Genomic DNA, 23,316 nt, shown 5'->3' with positions numbered 1-23,316 from the left:
CAGCCACTCCAGCAGCCAGAGGACCGGGTTCACACTGGCTCTTCCTAAAGTTGGCCCTGATCCCGGTCCCCGGAAGCAGCCTCTGCCCCACACCCCCTGCACTGTCCTGACCGCTCTCAGCCCATCTTATCTCCACCCTGCTTTGTAGCCTTTGACCATGTCCACAGTGTGAAGATTCCCACCGTGGCTGATTTCAAGCTGCCGGCATGAAGTCACTGCCCACAGCCGGCCCTGCGAGCTGGTAGGAGCCAGCCTGAGCCCCCCGCAACCCCTGGCCAATGTCTATGGCCCCTCACTGCCATCTCCTCCAAGCCTCACAGCCCTGGGACAGTCTGACACAGGGCCAGACCTCAAACATGTTGTTAAGTGTACTGACCGGAAGCCCTGGGGCTGGCTTCAAGCCTGCTGAGGCCCAGGCTCAGATGGCAGGGTCCCGGCCCCAGTTCTGATGCTAGCTGCCTGTATAGGCCTCTTCTGGCTATAGATGCTGTACATTCTTCTAGAAACCTCCATCCCGACCAGCCGAGGGCTACCTGTGAAAGAACATGCTTCGGACAGAACTGCAGACCCTGAGATTCAGGGTTCCAACATGGGCTGCCGATTGGGTGCCAAGGTTTCAGGGAAAAAGAGAGGAGGCCAGTCCCAGAAATGACCCCAAGGCTGTGCCTCAGCACCCAGTAGGCTCTTAGAAGGCGCTCATGCTCATTCTCTACCTCTGGCCAAAGGCCTGGGCCTCGCAGCCCTCCAGGAGACAGGAGGGTCTTTGATGACTGATCTGGGGGGAGCAGAGGGAGAGGCAGGGAGACCCCACTGACTCAGTGTTCCCTGGGCCACACGGGCAGCTGGGGGGCAGTTCTGCCTTTCTCCCTCCACCCCTGAATCTGTCTCCTCCAGGATAAAACCAGGGCTGACTCTGAATTTGTCTCCTTTCCCTGACATCCAGGGCCTAGGAACTGCTCGACCCTCAGAGAATGTGGGATATGGGAGTTCTGGGGGTGCGGGGAGTGGCCAGGCGGAGGGAGGATGGATGGTTTGACGGAGGGGTGGACGATGGATGGACGGACAGATGGTTGCGAGAGTGGGCCTGTGGGTGGGTGAGGACAGATAGAGGGGAGGGAGGGAGGGTGGAATGAGGCAGGCCGGGGCTCTGGCCTCCTGCGGGTCATCGGCGTCTCCCCAGCAGGCACAGCAGGCGTTTGACGCCAGCCACTAGCCTCCCCGGCAGTCCTGTCCGTCCCTCCTGCCCTTTCTCCTGGCTACATCTCCTTCCCCACCTCTGCACCAGGCCCATATTCAGAAGCTGCCCCCACGTCTCCCCTGGCCTAGGCCTCAGCCCCAGCTTGCCTCCTGGCTGCCAGCAGCACTGCCCCGCTTCCAGCCCTCCTGCTCAAGTGGCATTTCTGGAACCCGAATGTGCATAACCTGCCCTGGAGTCCTGCTGTCCAGGCCTGTGGGGGTGGGGGTGTGCCTCCGCCCCGCCTCACCTTCCAGTCCCAGGTCCCTGTGTCCCTGTCACGAGGCTCACACCCAGTGCCTCTGCCCATGCAGGTCTGCTTCCTGGCACACCCCCTCTGCACTCCCTGGCCCCAGCCCCTGTCCAGGGTCATCCTCCACGGGTGCCCCACCCAGCCCCAGCCCCAGCCAGCGCACCGCGGTCCAGCCCAGGAGGGGCTCAGGAAGACAGCAAGAGGACAGCTGCATGTCCCGAGAGGCGCTCCTGGGCTGTCATGTGTCCTTGCTTCTGGCCCTCCCACACCTCACACATCACATGGCCCATTTCACAGAGGTGGGACCCAAGTCCCAGGAATCCATCATGCTGACCCTAGTCCACACCACCCATCCCTCTTCCCAGCCCGACCAGGAGGTGTCCTCCGCTGCATGGACAAGGAGACGGCACAGAATGGGGAGGGTCGGGAGTTGAAGCCAGGCCGGGGGCTTTCAGCCAGAGGCTCACTAGGACTCGAGGGCCTTTTCTGGTTTAGAACCATGTTGCAACCAGTTTTGACATACTGGGTTCAGTGAGGGCCGTTCTTCCATCGTGTCTTCAAGAACCCCACTGGGGTGTGCCCACCAGCAGGTGCAGTGTGTCCTTTGGGGGTGATGAGAATGTTCTGGAACTCAGTAGAGAAGGTTGCACAGCATTGTGAATGCCACTGGAGTGTTCACTTGAAAATGGTTAACTTTATGCCGATTGCACCTCGATTTTTTAAAAAATAACTCTACCTTTTTCTGAGGTCGATTGGCCCTGAGAAGCTGGTAGGTAGGAATAGCCCTGGCAGGTGGAGAGAAAAGGCAGGAGCCGGGGGCAGTGGCACCGGGCGGGGGGAGAGGCGGCCCCTGTCACTGCCTCCAGGGCGGAAGGACATGCCAGGCGCTGGCCTGGCCCTCGGGAAGGTGCCTCTAGAAAGCCCTGCCACCTTCCCCTCCTGCCGTGGGAGGGTGGGTTGCGTTCAGCAGCTCCGGGCCTCCTGGGTGCACTCCGGGCGGCTGCCACCAAGCAAGCAGGGCTTCGCTCCTCAGGGCACATGCTGGTTCTAGCCTGACTGCACTGGGCAAGGTCAAGGCGGAGGCCAGCACAGTGCCCGGGAGCCTGGCCTGGCAGGTGGTGCCCTGTGTCTCCAGGCACCTGGCTGGAGTTAGCTCCATGGGGCATGGGCCCTGGGGTGGGCAATGGGGAGGAGCCACAGTGGGCAGAGCTCCACTCTGGGATGGGCGGGAGGCAGAAGATCCAAAGAAGGCTGGCAGAGGGCTTCCACACGAGGGGTCAGCTGAAGCTCAGGGGCTGTTTTGCCCAAGTCTGGGCTCTTGTATGGGAGGGCAGGGCCCCCTGGCAGCACCACCCAGGGGCATGGCTAGGATTGAGGGCAGGGGTCTGAGTTGGGGCTTCGTCTCCGCACCACAGTGTCACTGCCCGTGACGTGCACAGACCCTGTCTTCCCCACCCCGACTTCTCATTCGTGCACTTAGAGCTGCTTGTTACTGGGGACACTGAGGCAGAGAGGCCCAGAATCTGCTGGAAGGGTCACAACCAGTCAGTCCTCCTCCACCAGGACAGTGTGGGGGCACTAGATGCTGCTGCTCGGCACCAAGAGGTGGGCTGGGGGCATTTGTCTTCCACCTGGCCCTTCCCACCGTGGCCCACACCTCCGGGTGAGGAGAGCGAGAGATGGTTTGGGGTTCACTCAGGGATCCGGGGGGCAGATGTGAGCATGCGTGGCTCTGGGCTCTGAGCCATTCCCCTCATTTCAGGGTGCTGAGCAGGTGGGAGGAAAAGGTGCTGAGGACCCTGGGAGGGGGCTGTGGGTACCACGGGGCAGGGACACAGACAGGGACCCCGGCACCTTGTCCATTCCTCTCAGGCCTTCATTCAGAAAATAAGTATCAAGTGTGCAGAGATTCTAAGAGCTTGGCATGTACAGGCGGCTGAGTAATGGCTCACAACAGGTGCCCACATCAAATCCCTGTAACCTGTGAATGTCACCTTATATGGCAAAATGGGGTCTTTGTAGAAATGATTACATCACAGGTCTTGAGATGGGGGACTTGTCTCGGATATCTGTGTAGACCCTGAATGCCATCGTGAGTGTTCTTGTAAGAAGGAGGCTGAGGGAGACCATGTAAACGGGGGGACCACAGGGGCAGAGGCTGGGGGGGGCACAGCCACAAGCCCAGCGTGCCGGGAGCCCCAGAAGCTGGAGGAGGCAGGAAGGACCCTGCCCCGGGTCCCTAGAGGGAGCCAGCTGCCATCGCCTGGACTTTGCCCCGGGGGAGCCCCTAAAGGAGTGCCGGCCTCCAGACCTGTGAGGAAGTTGCCTTCGGCTGCATGAAGTCACCCGGCGTGGGGGCATTTGTCAGGCAGCAGGAACCTCTGCAGCATCCCCAGCAGAGATCCAGGCACACACGGGAACCCCCGTGATGGACAGAGGGCGACGGGGGTGAGGGTGGCAGGGACGGTGGGCTGGGGGGTGGGAGCAGGGCAAGTCGCTGTGTGAGGTACAGACATCAGCTGGACCCTCCAGGAAGGTGGGAGTGGACCAAAGGCACGGGGAAGGGCAGGAAGGTCAGGCATGACAGAGAAGAGTCCGCAGGAGGGCACAGTGGTGGTCCAACGCCTGAGCCCAGAGGCCCAGGGGTGGTACTCACCCTGCCCTCCGAGTCCTGTCTTTGCACCACCTAAGGTGGTTTCCCTACCTGCGGGGTGGCCCCTGACCCCTAGGCCGAGGGGAGGAGCCAAAGCGCCCGGCAGACCCACCCTTGGGGGTGACGCGTGTGCGGCACTGTCATCCCGTGTTTTCAGAGCCCCCCTCCAGCTTCTCCTGGTCCTTCGAACGGGAGTCCAGGCCGCTCCCCGCCTGCAGAAGCAAGGGCTCTGGCTTCTGCTCCCGCGGGCAGTGGGCAGCCCCCCAAGTCCATGTGCTTCTGCCTGCCTGCCTGCCTCCTGGCCTCCCCCCTCCCACTGTCATCGGCTTTTTAGAAAACAGTGTTGCCCACTTACCCATCTCAAGTCATTCAAGCAACACAGAAAACATGAGAGCGCACCCTCCGCCACCGCAGCCCAGGTGTGGCCCCATGGTGGCTGAGCCCCGGGCTTGCAGCCGTCCTCCACCACGTATGGGTGTGCGGCCACAGCATGCTGCACGCCTGCCGTTTGCTTCTGCACTTGCTGTGTGGCGCACAGCTCCCACGCCAGTGTGTGGACACGTCCTCCTTCCCTGTCACCCTAGCCAGCCTCCTCCCGGGGCAGCTCTGTGCCTCCAGTTTGGGTGATTACCCCGTGTCCACATTCCGGGACGCACCTCGCTGTCCCGCTGAGGGTGGCTTTCTGTCACATCAGGCCCTCCCCGCAGTGCCTGGGGCACACGCAGCAGCCCAGTCACCCTCCGCTTGCTGGTCTCCTGCACAGGTTATTGAGCTCCCAGTTTTCCCTGTTTCTGCCTCTCGCGTGGGGGAAGGCCTGCCGCATCCTAGCCCCTGCGCTTGTGCACCTAAGCGTGCCCAGATCCTGTGTTTATGACACTGAGCAGTGTTTGGCCACCAGCACTCATCCTGCAGCCCGCACAGACTCCCATGTGTTCAAGCCCCTAAGGCAGGTTCCTACTACCAAATCCAGGAGCCTGGACCCACAGACCACGAGAAGAGGTTTCCCCAGGGGTACGTGTCCCCCTGCTTCCTGTCCCCACCCTGGTCCCTGAGTTAGAGGACTGGGCTTGAGCCATTTCTTAAGCCAAAAAGGACTGCGCAGGGAGGAAACTGAATGATCTGGGGAACCTGAGATGCCCCCGAGGTCCCTCCGTGCTCCCTGGCAGATGAGGTGTGCCTCTGCCGGGAGGCTCCCTGGCGCAGTGGGAGCCTGAGACGCTGCTGCCCAGGGCTGCCAAGGCAGCAGGGCCGGCAGACCCAGACCCAATGCCCGGCGTGGCCGGGGTGGCCGTGCGGGGATGTGCACCCTCGGCCCCCACGGAGCTCGTTCCCCTGGGCTCCGTGCTTCATCTTTACCTAAGTAGCTCCTGTGCTGGGAATCTGATGGACTCCCTAGCCTTACAAGATGAGGTCACTGCCACCCCGGCTGAAATCTGCCAGCATCACATGCCAGCTTTGGGTTGGGCCTTACAAAGAGGTTTTTTCTGAATTCTCCACTGGAAACCCTAAAACACTGAGAAACGCCTCTGGGCTGGAGCCATGTGCTTGGCGCTTGCCACGGCCCCTTTGCTGAGGGTAAAGGGGCCCCACGAGAGCGGGGAACACACAAGGGGAGCCTGTGCCAGCTCCAGGGGCGGGTGGGAGACCAGGGTGCCTGAGCAGCCGACGTCAGCACTCGGTCTGTGTCCGTCTGGGGTGCCTGGGAGCAGAGCCACTAGCCTGTCAGCATTGCCATTGCAGTGGGTAATGCATGTGACCCAGTTATTGACCGGGCTTTGTTCCTCCACTCCTGAGGAGCAGGGGACTCACGGGGAAGGAATGCACAGATGTTTCTGCTGCCTGGTACCCATGCCAACGTGCCTGCCATCCTGACCAATGTCTCCACAAGGCAGCAAGTGCCTGGGATGCAATGAATCACCGCCATAGCTGGTGAGATTGCATGGAACACCCCCAGCCTGTATTACAACCTCATCTGTCCCACCCTCTCACCAGGGGAGGGGAGGGGCAGCTTGGGGGTGTGGTGGGCCAAATTATGGCCCCCAGGAGACACCAGCAAGACATGGTGAAGGGGAATTGCCATTGCAGATGGACCTTGTCAGAAAATCAGTGATCTTAAGATTGGAAAATGATCCTGGAGTTCCAGGTGGACCCAGGGTGATCGCAAGGGTCCTTAGTAGAAGGACAAAAGGTGGGTCAGAAGCAGAGGAAGAGGAGATAAGACAACTAAGCAGACGAGTGACGGAGGATGGGCCCAGGAGGAGGGCAAGCAGCCTCTGGAAATGGGAAACGCCAGGGATACATTCCCACTGGAGCGTCCCAGAGCAGCCAGCCCTGCCACCCCTGGACCCCAGCCCAGGGAGACACCAGGCCTCCAGAACCGAGAGGTCACATTTGCCTCACTGAAGCTGCTCAGCATGTGTGGAGTTGTTACAGGGACGGAAACTAGCACAGCTCGTGTGCATGAGCATGCCAAGCCTGCACCTGGTGAGAGCAGACCCTGGGGGAGGCGCCTTCCGTCAGCATTAGCCTGGGTCCGTTGCTCCCCGAGACCGCACGGCGGCCTGCTGACAGAGGAAGAAACCGAGGCTGCGGGCGCCACAGCGCTTGCCCTGTACCCGGAGGTGCAGCGAGATTGGGCTCTGGACTCGGCTCCTTCCCAGACCCGGCTACCCTACCCCTTGCCCTGCACGCGGGCCTCCGCGGGCCCCCATCGTCTCCGGACACTTGTGGGACAGGAGATGAGGTCTGGGATCATGTGCTGGCTGGGAGACCCATCGTGTGCCGTGGCTACGAGGCTCTGGGGGGCCAGAACAGGAGTAAGCGTTTGCTGCTGCACAGGCCCCCAGCCCGAGCCCACCGGGCATCCCAGAACAGTGCACTGGCTGGGGATGGTGTGCATGGGGGCTCAGCCCAGACGGCACCAGGAGCGAGGCCACCCTGGGCTGATGTGATGTCAGGATGGCGCCCCACCTGCTCCACACTCAGGAAGGTGCACCCCTCGCTGGTGCCCCAGCTGGAGCCGGCTGCACCATCCCAGGCTGCTGGCTGACCCACGGGCCTCTGAGGACCTGTGGGATTCTCACAGACGTGGTCCCTGGTTCCCTGAGGCCCATCTCCTGTGAGATGGATGGGGCCCTGAGCGACCCATCGCCCCAGCACCTGCCCAGGGGTTTGTGCCAACGGAGCTCAGGGGCCTGGCACCCCTCCGTGTGGCCTGTGCAGGGGGCACAGCCTTACCCCCTCTGGTTACCGCTGACAAGTGTCCTGGGCTGCCCTGCACATGTCTGCACCCTGGGCCTAGAACAACACAAGTTGTACCCCCCCAACCCTGGAGACCAGAGTCTGAAATCAAGGTGTGGGCGGGACCCCTCTCCCCCTGCAGGCTCTGGGGAGGGTCCTTCCTGCCTCTTAGCTTCTGGGGGCTCCAGGCAGCCTGGGTCGTGGCTGCCTCCCGACAGCCTCTGCCGTGTCCTCGCATCACTTTCTCCTTCTCTCTGTGTCTCTCATATTCTGTCTCTTATTAGGACACTTGTCATTGGATTTAAGGCCCTCCCAAATCCAGAGTGATCTCGCCTCAATCCTTACCTTAATTGCTTCTGCAAAGACCCCATTTCCAAGTAATCCATATCCCGAGTTTTGGGGTGGACATGAATTTGGGGAGAATGGTCTCCAGCCACTACACCCCCACGTGTGTCTTCACTCGTGCACACGTGCCCAGAACTAGACCTATCTGCCACCCTCCCACCCCTCCAGTCTGTGGGCCTCAGACTAGGCCTGGTTTGCCATTATCACATGGCCCCAGGTGGGGGCTGCACACCCCCAGAGGCAGAACTCACACCCTGAGCCCTGCAGATTTGGGAATGGATCAGCATGCACGTTGGCAGATGGGCATAAAGGGGCCTGAGGGAGGGGCATCTTTTCTGATTTACCCAAGGTGCCCGTGTGGGGTGGCGGATCGCAGCGGCTCTGTCCACAGTGGAGGAAAGGTCTGGAGCCAAGCCTGGGATCGGACAGGACCCGGCTGAGGTCACAAATGGGATTCCTGTGTTCCCACTGATGCCGGCACCATTCCAGGCACTGGTGTGGCCGGGGTTGGACAGTTAGGAAGGTGGCCAGAATACACACAGCACCCTGACCTCCCAAGGCTCCCAATCTAGTGGGGGCCTCCAGGGACGTGTGGGAAAACAAGGGAAGTCATTTCAGACAGGCTGATGGCAAGGGGCGGGCGGCCCGCACAGGCAGGGGGATATTTGAGGGGAGGGAACATCGAGGCTGGCCCTGCGGGGTGACTACAGACTCCCACGCCCAGCTCTGGCCTGCCTCCTCCGGGCCCAGCAGCCCATTGTTCTAACTGTGGGGAGACACGACTGGACCCCAGGCCTCCAAATACTGCAGGGCACGGGGGTGCTGCCCTGCAGAGCTTGTCCCGGAAGAGGTGCTAAGAGCCCAGGCAGGACCCCTGGGGCCTCCGTCCTCCAGCAAAGAGCAGAGCTGTACAGCCGAGTGCCTTGGTGGGGCACCCCACTCCAGCCGAGCGGGCTGTGTGACCTTGAGCTAGTCACTGAACCTCTGTGATGCCCAGTTTCATCCTCTGTGAAGTGGGACACGTGCTGCTTGAGAGAGGGTGGTGCCGAGGCTTGACGCAGTGCCGGCATGTGAACACGGGATTTGCCACCATCGATGCTGTTGGTGCGTGTTGTCTGCACTCAGTGGTGAATCTGTGCAGTCCCCTGCGGCTGGACCTTCATCCACTCTTCTCGGTGATGTGGGAGGGACCGGCAGACGGAGGGAGGGAGGTTCTCGTGAGTGTATTTCAGCTGAAATCTGTCTTGATAAACTCAGACATCCTGAGGTCCTCTGACCAACGAGTGTGAGTGTCCGTGAGTCTGGGGGTAGGGGGGGTCCATGGGGGATGGTTGTCTTTCTGAAGATAAGCGGGCGGCAGGAAAGGCAGACCTAGGTGCTGGCTGGGCTTGTAGGCAGGCGCCTGGGACCAGACAGATGGCAGTTAGAACAACCTCTGTTTGGGCAAACTAGAAGCAAGCAGGTCATCGTCAGAGCCACGAGGAGCAAGCCGGCTGCCCAGCGCTGGGAAAGGCAAGCCCGATGGCCCAGAACAGGTGGCCGTGTGGTGGGACTCCGGCTTTAATAAAGAATAGTGAGGAAAACAAGGGGAGAATCAGGCAATCTTGAGGAACAGAGGAAAGCTAAGGAAAGAAATTGGCTGGGGCCGGGACCCTGGGAGATTCCGTCCATCTGCGACCTAGCAGCTGGGCTGGCGTGCCTCTGAAAAGCGAACCAGCATGCTGCCCTGACAGCTCCACCCGGGTTCTGCGGGAGGCGGCGCTGATAACGCAGCTGGAGAGGTGGACGGAGCAGATGCGATGGGACATCCTGCACAGAAAAAGGACACATGGCCGGGGATGGGCAGGCAGCCAGAGCGAGAGGGAAGTGCATGCCAGCAACACCCCAGCTTACGGGGGACAAGCCAGGTGCTTCCCCGACAGGAGCAGCAGCTCAGAAGACACCTGACTCTGGCACCCTGTCTGTGCCAGCCCGTGAAGGTCAGAGGGCATGCGGGCTGGATTTCAGCAAGGCGGATTCCCCAGCTGAGTGTGGTGGTCGAGGTTCTGGGCCACTGGCAGGAGGGAGAAGGCCCAGCATCTGGCTGATGTCAAGAGGAGAAAGGCCGCCACTCTACTGGGCAAGCTGAACCAGAAAGACTGTTGGCTTCACTTTTCCAGAACGCAAACCCTATCTGTTGAGGAGCTCGGGCACGGAGGCCACAGGAGGCATCAGAAGATGCAGTCCTGGCCCCGCCATCAGCTGTCAGGTCCGGAACTCGGGCCCCAGCTTCCCCTTCCATAGATTAGGGGGCTGGTCCATACTGTCTCGAGTCCCCGTCTGTATCTAAAATCTAACATTCTTTACGTTGGTTGGCTTGTTAGAAATCCCAGAGCTCTGCTGTGTCTTTTGTCCCGGACCACATAACAAACTAGTTTGTGCCACTGTGAATTAGCCGGGGTGCTTGGGGAGTCCGAGTTTTCGGTGTGGGGCCTCCCTTGGCTGTGGCTCTGCCGGCCCCACTGTGTCCTTCCCTCCTGGCAAAAACCAGCACAGTACGTGGCCCAGTGTTCCCGCTCTGGATGTGTGTGCGTGAAACAGGACCTACTAGCAGAGTCCTCCGGCCTGTCTTCCCAGACGCTCTCTGGGCAGCTCAGATAGTGACAGGAAGCCAGCGGTGGGTTCTCCGGGATGAGCACCAACTCTGTCACTGCCCAGAATGGGGAGGACCAAGAGCAGCTAGGGACCCACTCCCCACCCAGCTCTGCCTCCGGCTGTGGGCTCTTGAGCAAATCTCTCAACCACCCCGTGCCTCGGCTTCTTCCTCCAGATAGTGGGGTAATACCGCCACCCACCTTACGGTCATCACGAGGACTCAGTGAATGTAACCCCCAGATACTCGGAGATGGGCCTGGTGCACCAAGAGCGCTCAAGGCCTGTGAGCCTCATGATTATAACGGTCACTGTTGTTACTGGCCAGTTCTTACAAATTAGGCCAGAACTCGGATCTGCCCCCGCGCGGAGCCAGCCCTGCGTGAGCACCTGGGATAGCGAGGCAGTGTGATGCTGGGCATGCACAGTGCCCTCCACATGATCCTTCTAAACTTTTCTAGGGCATCTCGCAGATGACCCCATTTCTAAAAAGGGTTTTCCCTGTGTCTTTTCTGAGGCTCAGACGTTGTATCAAACCAGGCACCCTTATAGGATCCTGTGAGTGTTGCTTGTGTAAGACTAGGACTTTTCTTAGCTCCTATTGTATGTAGTTACAGGTGAGTTGCTTTGAGGCATGTGTATTATTTGCATCAACTCAAGACCATTTAGAACATGTCTTTAGGTCTATGGCCCAAGGGCCAAATCTGGCCCACTGCCTGCTTTTGCACATAAAGTTTTATTGGGACAGAGCCCCACCCATTCATTTGCACAGTGTCGTGGCTGCCTCTGAGCCTCAAGTAGTTGAGGGAGTAGTTGCTGCTGGGACCATATAGCCCCCAGAGCCTGAAGTATTTACTCTCTAGCCCTTTACAGGAAGAGAGTGACAGCCCCAATCTAGAACATTTGCAGAGCCCTTTGAAAGGGCTTATCAAGGTGCTTCCCTTGAAAATGTCTTCTTCATGCTTTGAGTGACTTTTAGAACTGCCCCTTTCCACCTCTTATCTAGGCATCTGTCTTGGAACAGAAGCACATATTCCGTGGAGGGAGATTGGTGGTCTGGGGGTGGGCAGGGGTGGGTGTGCCCTCCCCTCCCATCCCCCACTCCAGCTTGGGCCTGGCCTGGGATTCTCATGACCTCTCACCTGACAGGCCAGTGCCTCTGAGTTGGGGTGGGCCTTGTGGGTGGACTGCGGGCTCCAGGTGACTCCCCCAGCCTGGGCTCAGCCTCCTCCCGAGGCCTGGGTTGCCAGGCGACGCCTACACTCAGTCTGATTCCCGTGGACCACTTCTGGTTTTATAGCTGCAGACATGGCCACTTCTCCCTCAAGGGCTTTGGGAACTGCAGGCCTGCTCAGCGTGGTCTTTTCAGGAGACTTCTGAGACCCACAGCTGAGGTGGGCCTGGTCTGTCATTTTAATTACCGAAGGAAAAAAGATATCAAACAGCCCCTTCCTGCACCTCCAGTGAAATGCCGGGCAGGTGTACTGTTACCCTGATTTTTTTGGTTTGTTTTTTTGTTTTTTTTTACAGAGTATTTATTTCTGGGTCAAAGGCAGAGGTTTACAAGTTGCCTTGCCGCTGGCTGAGCCACGTGGACACAACCTATCCCTGTGGCTTCGTGGCCCCTCGCGTGAGTGGGATCCCACCCAGAGGGCTGTGAGTTGCAGAGGGAAGGAGAGCCTGGGAAAGGACGCACTGTGGGTGTCACGACCTCACCTGCAGGCAGTGGGGTGGAGGGGGCCTGGCTTGCCCAGGATCGGCCTGGTTTTAAAACTGACACCCCATGTCTCAGGAAACCCCTCCATCCCGGGCAGCCCATCGCAGACAGCCAAGACAAGCCCCTGGCTTCAGTGTCATTACTTAAGTCAGGAAATACTGATTAGCACCTATCGGAATATTCCCATCTTCTATCTTGCAGGCAGGAAAACCTAAGCCAGAGTTGGGAGGTCCTATCCACGGTCTCCCTGCCAGCTCTTGCCAGAGCCAGGACTGGAGAGTAGGCCTTCTCCATCTAGAAGCGTGGAGGACAGGGCCAGGCCCTGCCCTGCCCTGGGGACCCCCACAGGCTCCACGCAGGGTCAGACAGTAGAATAAACAAATCACGATTTCAAGTAAAGTGACAAGAGGAAAATAAGGCAGAGGGAAGAACTGAGAATCAGAACACAGAGGGTGTGTCTGGGCAGTAGGGAAGATCCCTCTGCAAATGACCTTGGGGACCTGAGCGATGATAGCAGTCTAGCCCCTAGAGACCGGGAGCAGCATTCCAGGGAAGGCACAGCAGTGCAAAGGCACTGAGGTGGGGATGAGGTTGGCCTGTGGAGGAACAGGGAGAATTAGGAGGAGACAGGGCATGGGCCAGATAACAAGGGGTCTTAGCCATGGTGGGGAATTTGGATTTTTATCGCCAATTCTGATGAGAAGTTGTTGGAGTATTTTAACTGGGAGAGAGATGATGTCCCTGAGGATTTCTATAATAAAGTGTGGATTCAGGGGAGACTCATCAACAAAGTTTGTGGTCCTCAGGTAGAAGACATAAGGCCTCAGAGTTGTGGACAGCTGTGCAGATGCCCACTCTGCCTTGGCCCTGAGGATGGTGGCTCTTGCAGTCAGGCTGGGGAGGGCAAACTGAGCTCTTAGGACAGGTCCACAGGCTGGTGCTGGGGCTGGTACCTGGAAACTCTGCCTCCCATTTGCATGACGACTTCCTCTGTTCCTGGAGCTCAGAACACCTTTCCCAGGGTGCTCTGGGGGCCCCTCTGCAAGGCTGCACTCCCTTCTCCCCCCATGACACACCTTCGACCACTGCTCAGGAAGACAGGTCCGGCGTCCTCCCCTTGGGCCTTCTGCCCTCGGCCCTGCTGCTTACGGCTTTCGTACTGGGCTTCGGCTGCGTGGGATGCAGAGCAAGGGCAGCCTGGTTTTTCCGACGTCATGCAGATGTGTCCTAATCCAAGTAAACACACACATAGGACATACCTTTGTAAGGAAGAATCCTGGAGGAGCTCTTCTCCTTTCACCAGGAGGCTCATAAGGAAAACGTAAGAATATTTCCATTTACACATAACGCTTTCAGAACGAACTTGTAAGGCACATTGTCGCTAGCTGACAGGTCTTCCAGCCCGAGCTGTGTGCCACCCCCTGTGCTGGGGGCCTTTTAAAGCCTTCCCACACCTCAGGATGATGTGTCAAGGCTGCGGGCAACACCCATGTGTTGCAGGTGAGGATTTGGAAGCACAAGGTCACAGAGCCGGGTTGGTGAAGCTGGGGGTCCCCACCCCACCCAGGCCATTCAGGTTCCAAGGAGCCTGTTTCCCTTTTAGACCACATTTCTATTCATCTCCACAGGGAGCCATGATCACCTCCCATCATTATCTTGAACACATTTAAGCTGCATCTTCGTCTTCTACGCCAGCCGTTCTTGGCAGGTAACATGCATGGTGCTACTTAGGAAATGCTTTTGGGTGATTTATTACAAAGTAATGAGACAATTTAATTTGAATCAACTTCTTTGTACTTTAGTGCTTCTATTAGGAAAAACTTGTATTGCTTATCATGTTAGCGATGAAGAGGAAAACGGTGTGATAACCACCGGGCAGGGCGTTTTCATAATTGTCCATCTGAGAAACAGCCCCCGTGAGGGCCCACATCTGCAGACTGGGTGCGTGGGCCCCATGGGGCTGGGGCCTGCGGCGCTCACCGGTGGAGCCTGAAGTGATGCCGCCCCCTCCTGCGGACCAAGGTGGGCTCTCAGGTGCCCGGAACCGTGTTATTTGTGAATGAATCGTCCACATGCATCCTCTCCTGCAACAACAGCCTCCCGTATATTGTCTCAGGACACCGAGGTGGCACTGGACGGAGGGCTTCAGTTCCCTGGGATTGTGGCAGCCCCCCTGCTTGTGTGGCATCGGGAGGACAAGAGGGCAAGTGCTACCTGACCAGAGAGCGGCAGCCAAGAAGCACCCTCTCAGAGGCAGTGGCGCGAGGACAGATGGCTCAGGGAATGGCTCCTGCTCCCTCGCAGCCCGCCAGGCTTTCCCAAGGATGAGGCCTGGCCCTGGCCCTGCCCGCCCATGGAGCAGTCCTCCGCAGCCAGCACTGCTGCAGTGATCTGGGCCACCTGCCCATGCCTAGCAGCTCTGCCCAGCGGGGACACCTGTTGAGGCCCCGGCACCCGCCTCAGGAGAGCTGACAGGCCCTCTGGCTAGCCTTATCCTCCTTGATTGGCAGAGCCTGGAAGTTTCTAGGGCAGCCACTGCCGTTCCTGGTCCCTGGAGGTCCCTCTTTCTAATAGTGTCCCAGTTCCTGTGGCATCAGGCTCTGTCACTGAAAGGCGTGTCCATGAGGAGTGACGTAGATGCGGTTTCTCTCAGGCTTCCACTTCTCTGCCCTGGAGAAGGGGGACCCCAGCAGCTGCTCTGGGCAGGGGCTTTCAGGGGCCACGCACCTCCCCTGCGGGAGTCCCCCACCGCCCCGACTCCGGTCCGCACAGCCGTACTCTGTAGACTTCCCGCCATAGAAAACTCCTGACATGATTTTGATGACTCTGCCTTTGAACCCATTTGCCTGTGAGTGGCTCGTGGCGTCATTCCCCCCAGTGGTGTCTGTGATTTCTCCTCCGCCGTCCGCATACCCAAGAATTCTTTCAGAGTGAGCAGATCTGACTTACAAGTGGTTTTTCATCAGCCCTGATATTTATGGATACAAAACCTAACGCTCAATGAAGCCGACCCCACGCTAGATTTCAGCCCCACTTAATTAAGCACAGACTCCCTTCCACACTGTGGTTTGCTCTTTGGATTTTGGCACCAGTGGATTTTGTTTTCCAGGTCATAAACAAACCTCTGGAAGTTGTAGGGCCTGACTGTGGAAACACAGTCCCGCTGCCTCCTGGCCACCCCGTGCCGCCCCTCCTGCAAACCGGAGGAAGTCAGTGCTGACTCGGGGCACCACGGCCAGCGTCGGTGTGCCTTCCTGCCGACCCTCCTGCGCCATCACATGCCCGTGTTCCTGCTCCCCTGACACTAGCTCCTGCACGGGGCTGGTTAGTCTCCTTAGCTTCATGTTGCTGGCTTGGCAGACCTGTTTTACCACCAGCGACAGCAGGCATTTGTGGGTGGATCGTGAAAGGGGAAATGTGGTCGTTGGACAGAGTTCCTGCTCCACATGCATGTCCACCCTGAGTCCTTCCCACGGGATTCAGGCCAGGCCAGGAAAAGGCCAGGGGAAGACAAAAGGGGAATGGCCGCTCTTCTATAATTTTAGCGTCCTTGGGTGACACGGGGGAAAGCAGGGGGCCCACAGGCCCAGCTGAGGCTGCACTGCAGCCCCTCACAACCCAGCTGCGTCCCCGGGCCTTGCCCTAGCTGTGCAGGCAGCGGACGCCGGTGGCCCTGTGCAACCTGCCCTTCCCACCTGCCGGGTGTGGCTCAGAACCGTTACCCAAGGGGCTCCAGCTCCGTCTGTGGTGATCTCCTCTTCCTCTTCCCTTCTCCAGCCTCCCAGCTCATTCAGTCCTACTCAGGCAGCCATCTTCCTCCTCCTACAGGAAGTCCTCCAGCCCCCTTCTGGTTCTCACAGCACCAGATCCTGCATATTTGCGTGACTACTAGGTTAATATTTGTCTTCCCGCTTGCCCGGTATATGAGTTTCCCAAGGCTATTGGAACAAATTACTGCAGACTGGGTGGCTTTGAACCACAAAAATGGATTCCCTCCTACTTCTGGAGGCCAGACATCTGAGACTGAGGTGTGGGCAGGGCCCTGCTCCCTCCCTGGGCTCCAGGGGAGGTTCCCCTCTGCCTCCTCCAGTGCCTAGTGTTTGCCAGCAAACCTTGGTGTTCCTGGGCTCGCGGCTGCATCCCTCCTGCCTCTGCCTCTGTCTTCATGTGGCTTCCTCTCCTCTGTGCCTCTGTGTCGCAGATCACCTCCTCTTTTCTCTTATAAGGACCAGTCATTGGGTTTTAGGATCCTCAGTAAATACAGAATGATCCCATCTGGACATCTTTAATGTCACCTGCAAAGACCTTATTTCCAAATAAGGTCAAATCCCAAGTACAGTGGGGTTTGAACTTGAACATGTCTTTTTGGGGAGCCACCATTTGATCCCCTAACACCTGGTATCTCCCTAAGGGCCGGACTGGGCCTGGTCTGTTCCCTCCAAGATGCCAAATATACAGTGCATCACCTGGCACTTAGGAAGTAATGGGTAGTGGCCGTGTTCATTTACTAATCACCACGGTAGGTCAACCGTGGCCCCTGCTGCTTCTGGACTTTAGTCCCAGACTGAACCCCAGTCCCGGCGGAGCAGGGAAGAAATGTAACTGTTCAGATTGACAGGGTCACATCCCAGCCAGGATCCCAAGACCTCCGAGGAAAGCCATCTGGTCCACCCAACAGTCCTTGAGCTCAAAATGAAAATGCCACGATGACCGTCCCACGTGGGACAGGGCAGACAGTGCCCCTGGGGCCCCGCGTGCTCACACGTCCCAGCCTCCCTAGGCTCCCTGTTCACACCTCCCCCAGGATCGGCTGCTGCCGCCAAGGTGCCAGTTCAGTGACTGGCGAATCCTGAACGCCAGCTGTCGTTGCTGGCACCTGCTCCCTCCTGGACCCAGTGAAGTGCGGCCTTGGGGCCTGCTGGGAGAGAATGAACCTGGGGCCCCCTGTGGTCCTGCAGGCCTGAAGCCACGCCTGTGTCTGCCTCACCAGTGCAGTGGGGACCCCAGGACCCTCTGCGTGGTGCACCCTGGCTTCTGTGACCTTCCTGTCCTGCCCTGGGTGTATTCAGGATGCCATTTACCGGGTGTGCACTGTGGCTGTCAGGGGAGTGCGGGTATTAGTTCTCCACCATGAGGCCTCGGAGCACTTCCACGTGGAGCTGTGTGCCCTGGTGTTGATGTGGTTCTGTATGGATGCTTCCTGCTTTCCAAGGCAGCCTGTGAGCCACACCCCAGGTAGAAGTGTGTGTATGTGGACACCTCCGGCATTCTCCCAAGGCAGCCGATGGCTTGTACTCCATCTTTGTATAAGCTGGAAAAAGGTGCCTGCCCACTTGTCAAGGCACTTCCATCCATGCCGAAATACCCAGAATGAATGGGTGACTCTGTGATGGCCATCTGTAGTTGTACAGTATACAACCTGAGCAGCTGTACTTGGCGAACCTGGATGCCTGCCTCTTGGTCTTCCACAGCTCCTGCCACAGGAAGCTGGCAAACGGGGCTGCATTTGGGGCACATCAAGGTGCCCTCCCACCCCATTCAGAAAACACTTTTGAGGACAGTGTGGCTGGACTACATTTTTTATTTAACCAGCCAACACAGGTAGAATGTGGCCAGAAGGAGGCATTGTGCCCCGCAAGGAGATTCAGGGGGTTGGGGCATGATGCGTGCACCCAAGGAGCCCACAACCACAGGGCAAGCAGGTGGGAGGCGCCCCATCAGATGCCCGGGCAAGGCTTAAGGGCCCCTCAGGGAGAGAATGTGTGGCATCACCCTCTGCTGGGAGGGTTTGGGACAGTGTCCACCCAGGTCCGAGGGCCTGTGTGTTCACAGTTTGGGCAGTAAGTGGGGGAGGCAGCAGGCACGGGAAACGTGGTGTGCACAGCAGTGAGGTATACAGAGGCCTGGTGTGCACGGAGTTGGGTAAATTACAAGGCCAGGTTTAGGGCATTTCCGGGGTGTGGCTATGAGCCAGAGGAGACTCCGCAGGAAGGCCTGGCTGTGGTCAGGGTCCAAGGCAAGGGGAAGGTGCAGAGCAGGGCCGTGGCCTGATCCCTCTGGCGTCGGGCTATTGGACTAGCGTGTCGCGGGGACCAGAGGGTGTTGGTTCTGAGCCCTCCCCAAGGTCGCCACCAAGCAGCAGGGTGGGTGGTGTGGGCACCAAGGTCCTGCCCATCGAAGTTTGGGCTGCTTCTGGATTGCAGACCAGCTCGTGTTGGCCAGGGCTGCTGGGGCTGAGGTTCAGGCAGCATCTGCTTAGGGGGGCTTCAGTGTGCTCCAGGGCAGCACGTGTAAGCCATGTCTCAGTGCCCCAGCTTCCAGATGTGGCCGTGGCTGTCATCCCAAGACAGTCTTTACATTCGTAAACAGCAGAGAGCCCTCCGAGGGTACCTCCTCTCCATGAAGTTTCCTCCCTGAGGTCCAGGGCGTGGGGTTCCGGTGTGATGCCATGGGGGCGTGGAGGGAGTGGCGCCACGGCCGGGCCAGGGGACCGAGCTAGACTTCAGTGCCTGCCTGTCTTGCCGAGTCTCCCTTTCAGGCTTCTGGCGCTCTCCCTGGATTGCTGCAAGGACCGTATGGTGCTGACAGCCTGGACTGCCCTTCTGCCTCTGCCTCGGGCTTCCTGGGACAGGCCTGCTGCATGCAGTGCGCCCCACAATGCCGAGCTGCTCCCGCCCTCAGAGTACAGCTGCAGGTCCGCCGGTTGTCCTGAGGCCTTCTTCCCTTGCAACCACCTCCACTGATTGCCCTGTTCTCCATGCTTGACTTCCGACTGATGTTCACACTCATTTCTCTCCATTCCACAACATTAAGGGGTGTGCGGCCCCACACTGGGGTTGTGGGTACCTGGAGTGATCCGCAAGGTGAGGTCACTGCCTTTCAGGAGCCCACATCTTCTGGGGGATATGGCACTAGATGCACTTGGGGACTCTGAAGCAGGCAGCTTCCCCTGCTGCGGGGGCATTTGGGGGGCCCCATCTCTCTTGTTCCTCAGTGTCCCCACAAGGCAAATAGTATTGCCTGCACTTTGTAGGTGGGGAAACAGGTTCTGAGTTGCTAAGCTGGCAAATTCCTGAGTTGGGATTCCAACCCAGGTCTGTCTGTGAATAAAGTAAGACAGGTCATGGTGGGCAGATGGCTGGGGCTGTTTAGACCCTGCTGCAGGAAAGAGACAGCAGAGGCAGATCTCCTTCATATCAGAATCTAAGGAGTTTGGCATTTACTCAGCAAGCAGGACTTTGCTACAGTGATGGTGGCAGTTACGAGTGTGACTCAGGAAGTTCTTGGTGGAATAGGAGCCGCTGAGGCGCTTCAGGAGGCGGGCTTAGCCTGGGAGGGGTCCTGGAGGAGGAGCGGGTTGGCACATGCATGCACCCCTGCTCAGGATGGTGGCTTATGCACGCTCTGGGGACCTGGCCTGGGGTGGGTTGTTTTATCAGCCCCTCCTCTAAGGCCCACGAGGCATGCATTGCTGTTTGGCAGAGCAGGACCCTGAGGCTCTGAAGGTGAGAGTGGCTCTGGGGTCAGAGCAAAGCTGAGCTTTGAGCTGAGTTCTGTGTGGTGCCAGCGCCTCCTTCGCCCAGCACACAAAACGCCCCTGCCGCCATGCAGTCAGCAGGGAAGTAGCTAAGAAGTGCCCGGCCAGTCACACTGCCCTGACAAGCTCCCTGCCACTGGGCACAGCCGGTAGGAAGTGTGTGGGTCTGTGAAGCTCATGGAGCCCAAGGCAGTTTGGGCCTGTGGGTAGAGTTGGCCCAGAGTAGGGCCGTGTGCCCAGAGTACACGGCAGGTTCCCCTTGCAGCGGAGCAGAGACGGGCACTGAGGGCCGACGTGTCCCCAGGGCAGACACGGCCCAGGGCCCCCGGAGCCCGCACCGTCTTTCTGGGGCAGTAGCTACTCCTGCAGACAGAAGCACGGAAGCTGCAGGCCTCCGCTTCGGGGACCAGGACCCTCAGAGAGCCTCTCCCCGGGGAGGAGAGGAGCGGGTTGTAGGGTTTGCACCTTCCCGCCACCTGAGTGAGCCACAGGCCAGGCGGCCTCCCCTTTGAGACATTCAGAGGGGCAGGAGGTGGAGTGGGGGGAAGGGCACGTCTGTATTCCAGGAGACGAAAGGTAGACAGGCCTGGTAGAGAGGCTGCTCCCCACAGAGCCTCCCCCCCCACCCCGACTCCTGTGGTTCCTCAGGCCTGGCCAGCCGCCAGACCTGCTGCCATTCCTGTTGGTGGTTAAAGAGATGGCTCCCCGGGGCCCTCTGGCCCACGGCACCACCGTGGTTATCAGCCCATCTGACCTCACAGTGATCCTGGGGGGCCTGTGGCTTGTTGTCAGGACCTTGTAATGTGAGAGAAACAGAAGTGTAGAGAGCCCATCACTTACTAAAGGCCAGGCCAGCCACGGACCCCGCCCACAGGCTCCCAGGGCCCTGGACTCCTGGCCATGCTTCAGCCCTCCTATGGGGCGCTGAGCCGGGGGGGGCTCCCTGCCACAGCCAAGCTCTCAGAGCTGGGGCTCCCTGCACTCTGTCCTGGGACAGGAGACAGCCCAGGGACTAAACCACCTTCCCGAGTTCTTAGGCCACCCCGGACTGGTCATCCCGGATTGCATGGTCTGCCATCTCAGTGTCCCTGCTGTCCTGGCTGTTCCTGGGAGACAGGGCCACCCTGGCGAGTTCCTCTGCGCTGCTGTCTGGTGCAAGGGGTGGCAGCCCAGGAGTGGGGTCAGGACACATGTGCGGTCTCTGGCTGTGTCCCCCAACCTTGCTGAAGCTCCCCTACTTCATCTGCGCAAGCTGCTGCCCATCCCCTGGTATGGGCACCCTGTCCCTCCTCCTCCCAGGCTGCCCATTCAGGTTGGCTGTGCCGCTCCCAGTGGGCTGCATGCTGGGGCCGCGTGCTCCCTCCGGGCAATGAATCCAGCGCCGGGCAGAGCTGACCTTCAGCTGTCTGGGACTTGGAGCTGTCTGCATGTTGTTCCCATCGGGCTGGAGCACCTGCCCACTAGAACAGCACCCCAAACACCCAGCCACTCCAGCAGCTGAAGGCGCGGGCTCACACCACCGCTCCCTAAAGGGGGCCCTGATCCCGGCCGCCCCTCTGCCCCACACCCCCAGTGCTGCGGCCGACCTCCCTCAGCCCGCCTATCTCTGCCCTGCTTTGTAGCCCTTGACAGTGTCCACAGCGTGAAGATCCCCACCGAGGCCCCCTCGCGCCCCGCGCTCCCACACCCGCCTCTTAGGACCCTGGAGGAAGCCTCCCCCCCCCCCCCCCCCCCCGCCTCCTGCCCCTCCTCCCTCCCTCCCTGCGCGGGGGCCCTCCCCGCGCCTGACTTCCTTCCGGGGCAGCCCAGCATCCTGGAGGGGTGCGTCCCCGGAAGGTGGGGGCGGGCCACGCGTCGGCCAAGGGCCCCAGTGGGTCTTGTGCTGGGTGCCTCCAGGGTGGCCGGTCAGGTGGCAGAGCGACCTCACTGTCAGCGATGGGGGGGCTTTGGCAGCTGAAGCGGAGTTGGAGCGTTTGGGTTTCTTCCCTTTAGAAAAACGCCGCTCCGAGAGGCGGCCGGCGTGGCTCCAGACCCTGTCCCCGAGGGGCCGGCCCGGGGCCGCCGGAGCAGCCCAGCCCCTCGCGCAGGAAGCGCCCGCCGCCCCCTCCGCCCGCCTCGCTCGCTCGGCGCGGGATGAGGCGCAGCCGCGGCCGCCGGTGGCGCTGGGGGCTCCTCGGGCGGCCGCGGGGACCCCGCGTTCCCACGGACGGACGGAGGGGGGCGGCGGCCGCGCGCCCCGGGCCGGCCCGCGCAGGGGGCAGATAGAAGCCGGTTTCTGGAAGCCCGGCAAGGAGGAGGGAGAAAACCGCAGCCTCGTTCCTCCCCCGGCCCATCGCGCTTGGCTCCCGGAAGACGCCCCCGGCGCGGCCGAGCGGCGCGGAGCCGCGGCCTCCCCGCCATGCCCGCCGCCCCCCCACCCCGCCCGCCGCTCGCGCTCCGCCGCGGCCCGGCCCCCCCCGGAGCCCCGTGGTGCCGCGCCCGCCCCTCGCGCCCGCCGGCCCCCCGGCTGCCGTCGCTCCTCCCGCGCCCTGTGCTGCTCAGTCGCCTCCGTGCTGCCCGGGCCCGGCGAGCCGGGTGACTAATTGGCTGCACGATGGACGTGCCCGGCGGAGCAGCGGCCGCGGTGATGATGACGGGGTACAATAATGGTCGCTATCCCCGGAATTCTCCCTGCAGTGACTGCGTTGTCGAGGAGAAGGCGGTGGCCCTGCAGAAGAAAGACAACGAGGGTTTCGGATTCGTGCTCCGGGGGGCGAAAGGTAAGAGCAACCGCGGGGAGCGTTCGCGGGTGTGTGTGTGTGTCTGTGTGTGTGCGCGCGCGCGCCTGTAGGAAAAATGTTCCCCAGCCCAGAAAGAAGCCTTTTTCCTGGGGGCTCTTGGTTGCTAGACAACCGTATTCTTTCACATTCTGCTCTACTCAGAAAACGCTGGGGCTCCCTTTAGGAAGATTTTTAATTTTCTGTAGACAGTGTTGTTCTCAAGGAGCTTGCCCGCTCTCCTTCCCTCCCTCCCCCCACCCTTATTTTTAAAAATCATGGTTTTAATCTGTATTTTGTAGCTTAGTTCAGCCCAGCTGGGGCTGGATTCAGAGCTCCTGGTCTCAGGTACCAAGGATTACCCAGTGCCAAGCTTCAGGTATCTAGAAGCTGCCCCGTTCTGGGAGTGGGCTTCAGCTCCAAGTGCTGCAGGCGTCCGTGTGCCTGCCTCTAAGGTGACTTTGCAAAGAAAACGTGGCAAGATGGTCCCCTCTGCCATGGCCCGAGCCAGCAGCACACACGTCACATGGCCTGTGGTGGGGGGCTCCGGGGGTGCATTCCACAGCAGTGTACCCGCCACCAGCTCTCAACTCAGGGCTTCCCTTCCAAAAGAAAACAAAATGGCATCGCCTCCCCATGAGGAGACAGCTGTCACCGTGTATGGGTAAGCCATGTGGAAGTTTTATTTCAGAGCCCCTGCTCTATGCCAGGGGTCCCGCACCTGTGCTGGGGGAGGCCTCGTGCCATGGGTGGCACCCCCACCTGCCCTCAGCTCAGGCTGCCCTGACAGCGATCTTTCCGGAGTGACACGAAAGATGGATTTGCCCCTGTGTGTGTGTGTGTCCCTGACTGTGTGTGTGATGTCCTCTCTCCCTCCCCTGCTGAGGCCATCCCCATCTTCCCACCCATCCCCCGCAGACCCTCATGACCACCTAGGAAAGTCTGTCTCT

At 59.8% G+C, this 23,316-nt stretch overlaps 1 protein-coding gene across 6 annotated transcripts in view; it reads left to right on the top strand.

Moving 5' to 3' along the window:
* SHANK2 (SH3 and multiple ankyrin repeat domains 2) overlaps positions 1–23,316 on the top strand; it is a 471,724-nt gene that overhangs the window by 313,524 nt on the left and 134,884 nt on the right. For all 6 annotated transcript variants that reach the window (XM_057506712.1, XM_057506710.1, XM_036875766.2 and 3 more), the window contains one exon: positions 22,287–22,369. In XM_057506712.1, coding sequence (XP_057362695.1) covers positions 22,287–22,369 — 83 coding nt within the window. The remainder of the gene's footprint in view (positions 1–22,286; positions 22,370–23,316) is intronic.

Source organism: Manis pentadactyla, chromosome 9 (genome assembly GCF_030020395.1).
Source record: "Manis pentadactyla isolate mManPen7 chromosome 9, mManPen7.hap1, whole genome shotgun sequence".
Classification (NCBI taxonomy): domain Eukaryota; kingdom Metazoa; phylum Chordata; class Mammalia; order Pholidota; family Manidae; genus Manis; species Manis pentadactyla.
Note: the sequence above shows the minus strand (reverse complement) of the source record. Positions and strands in the feature narration are given on the sequence as shown.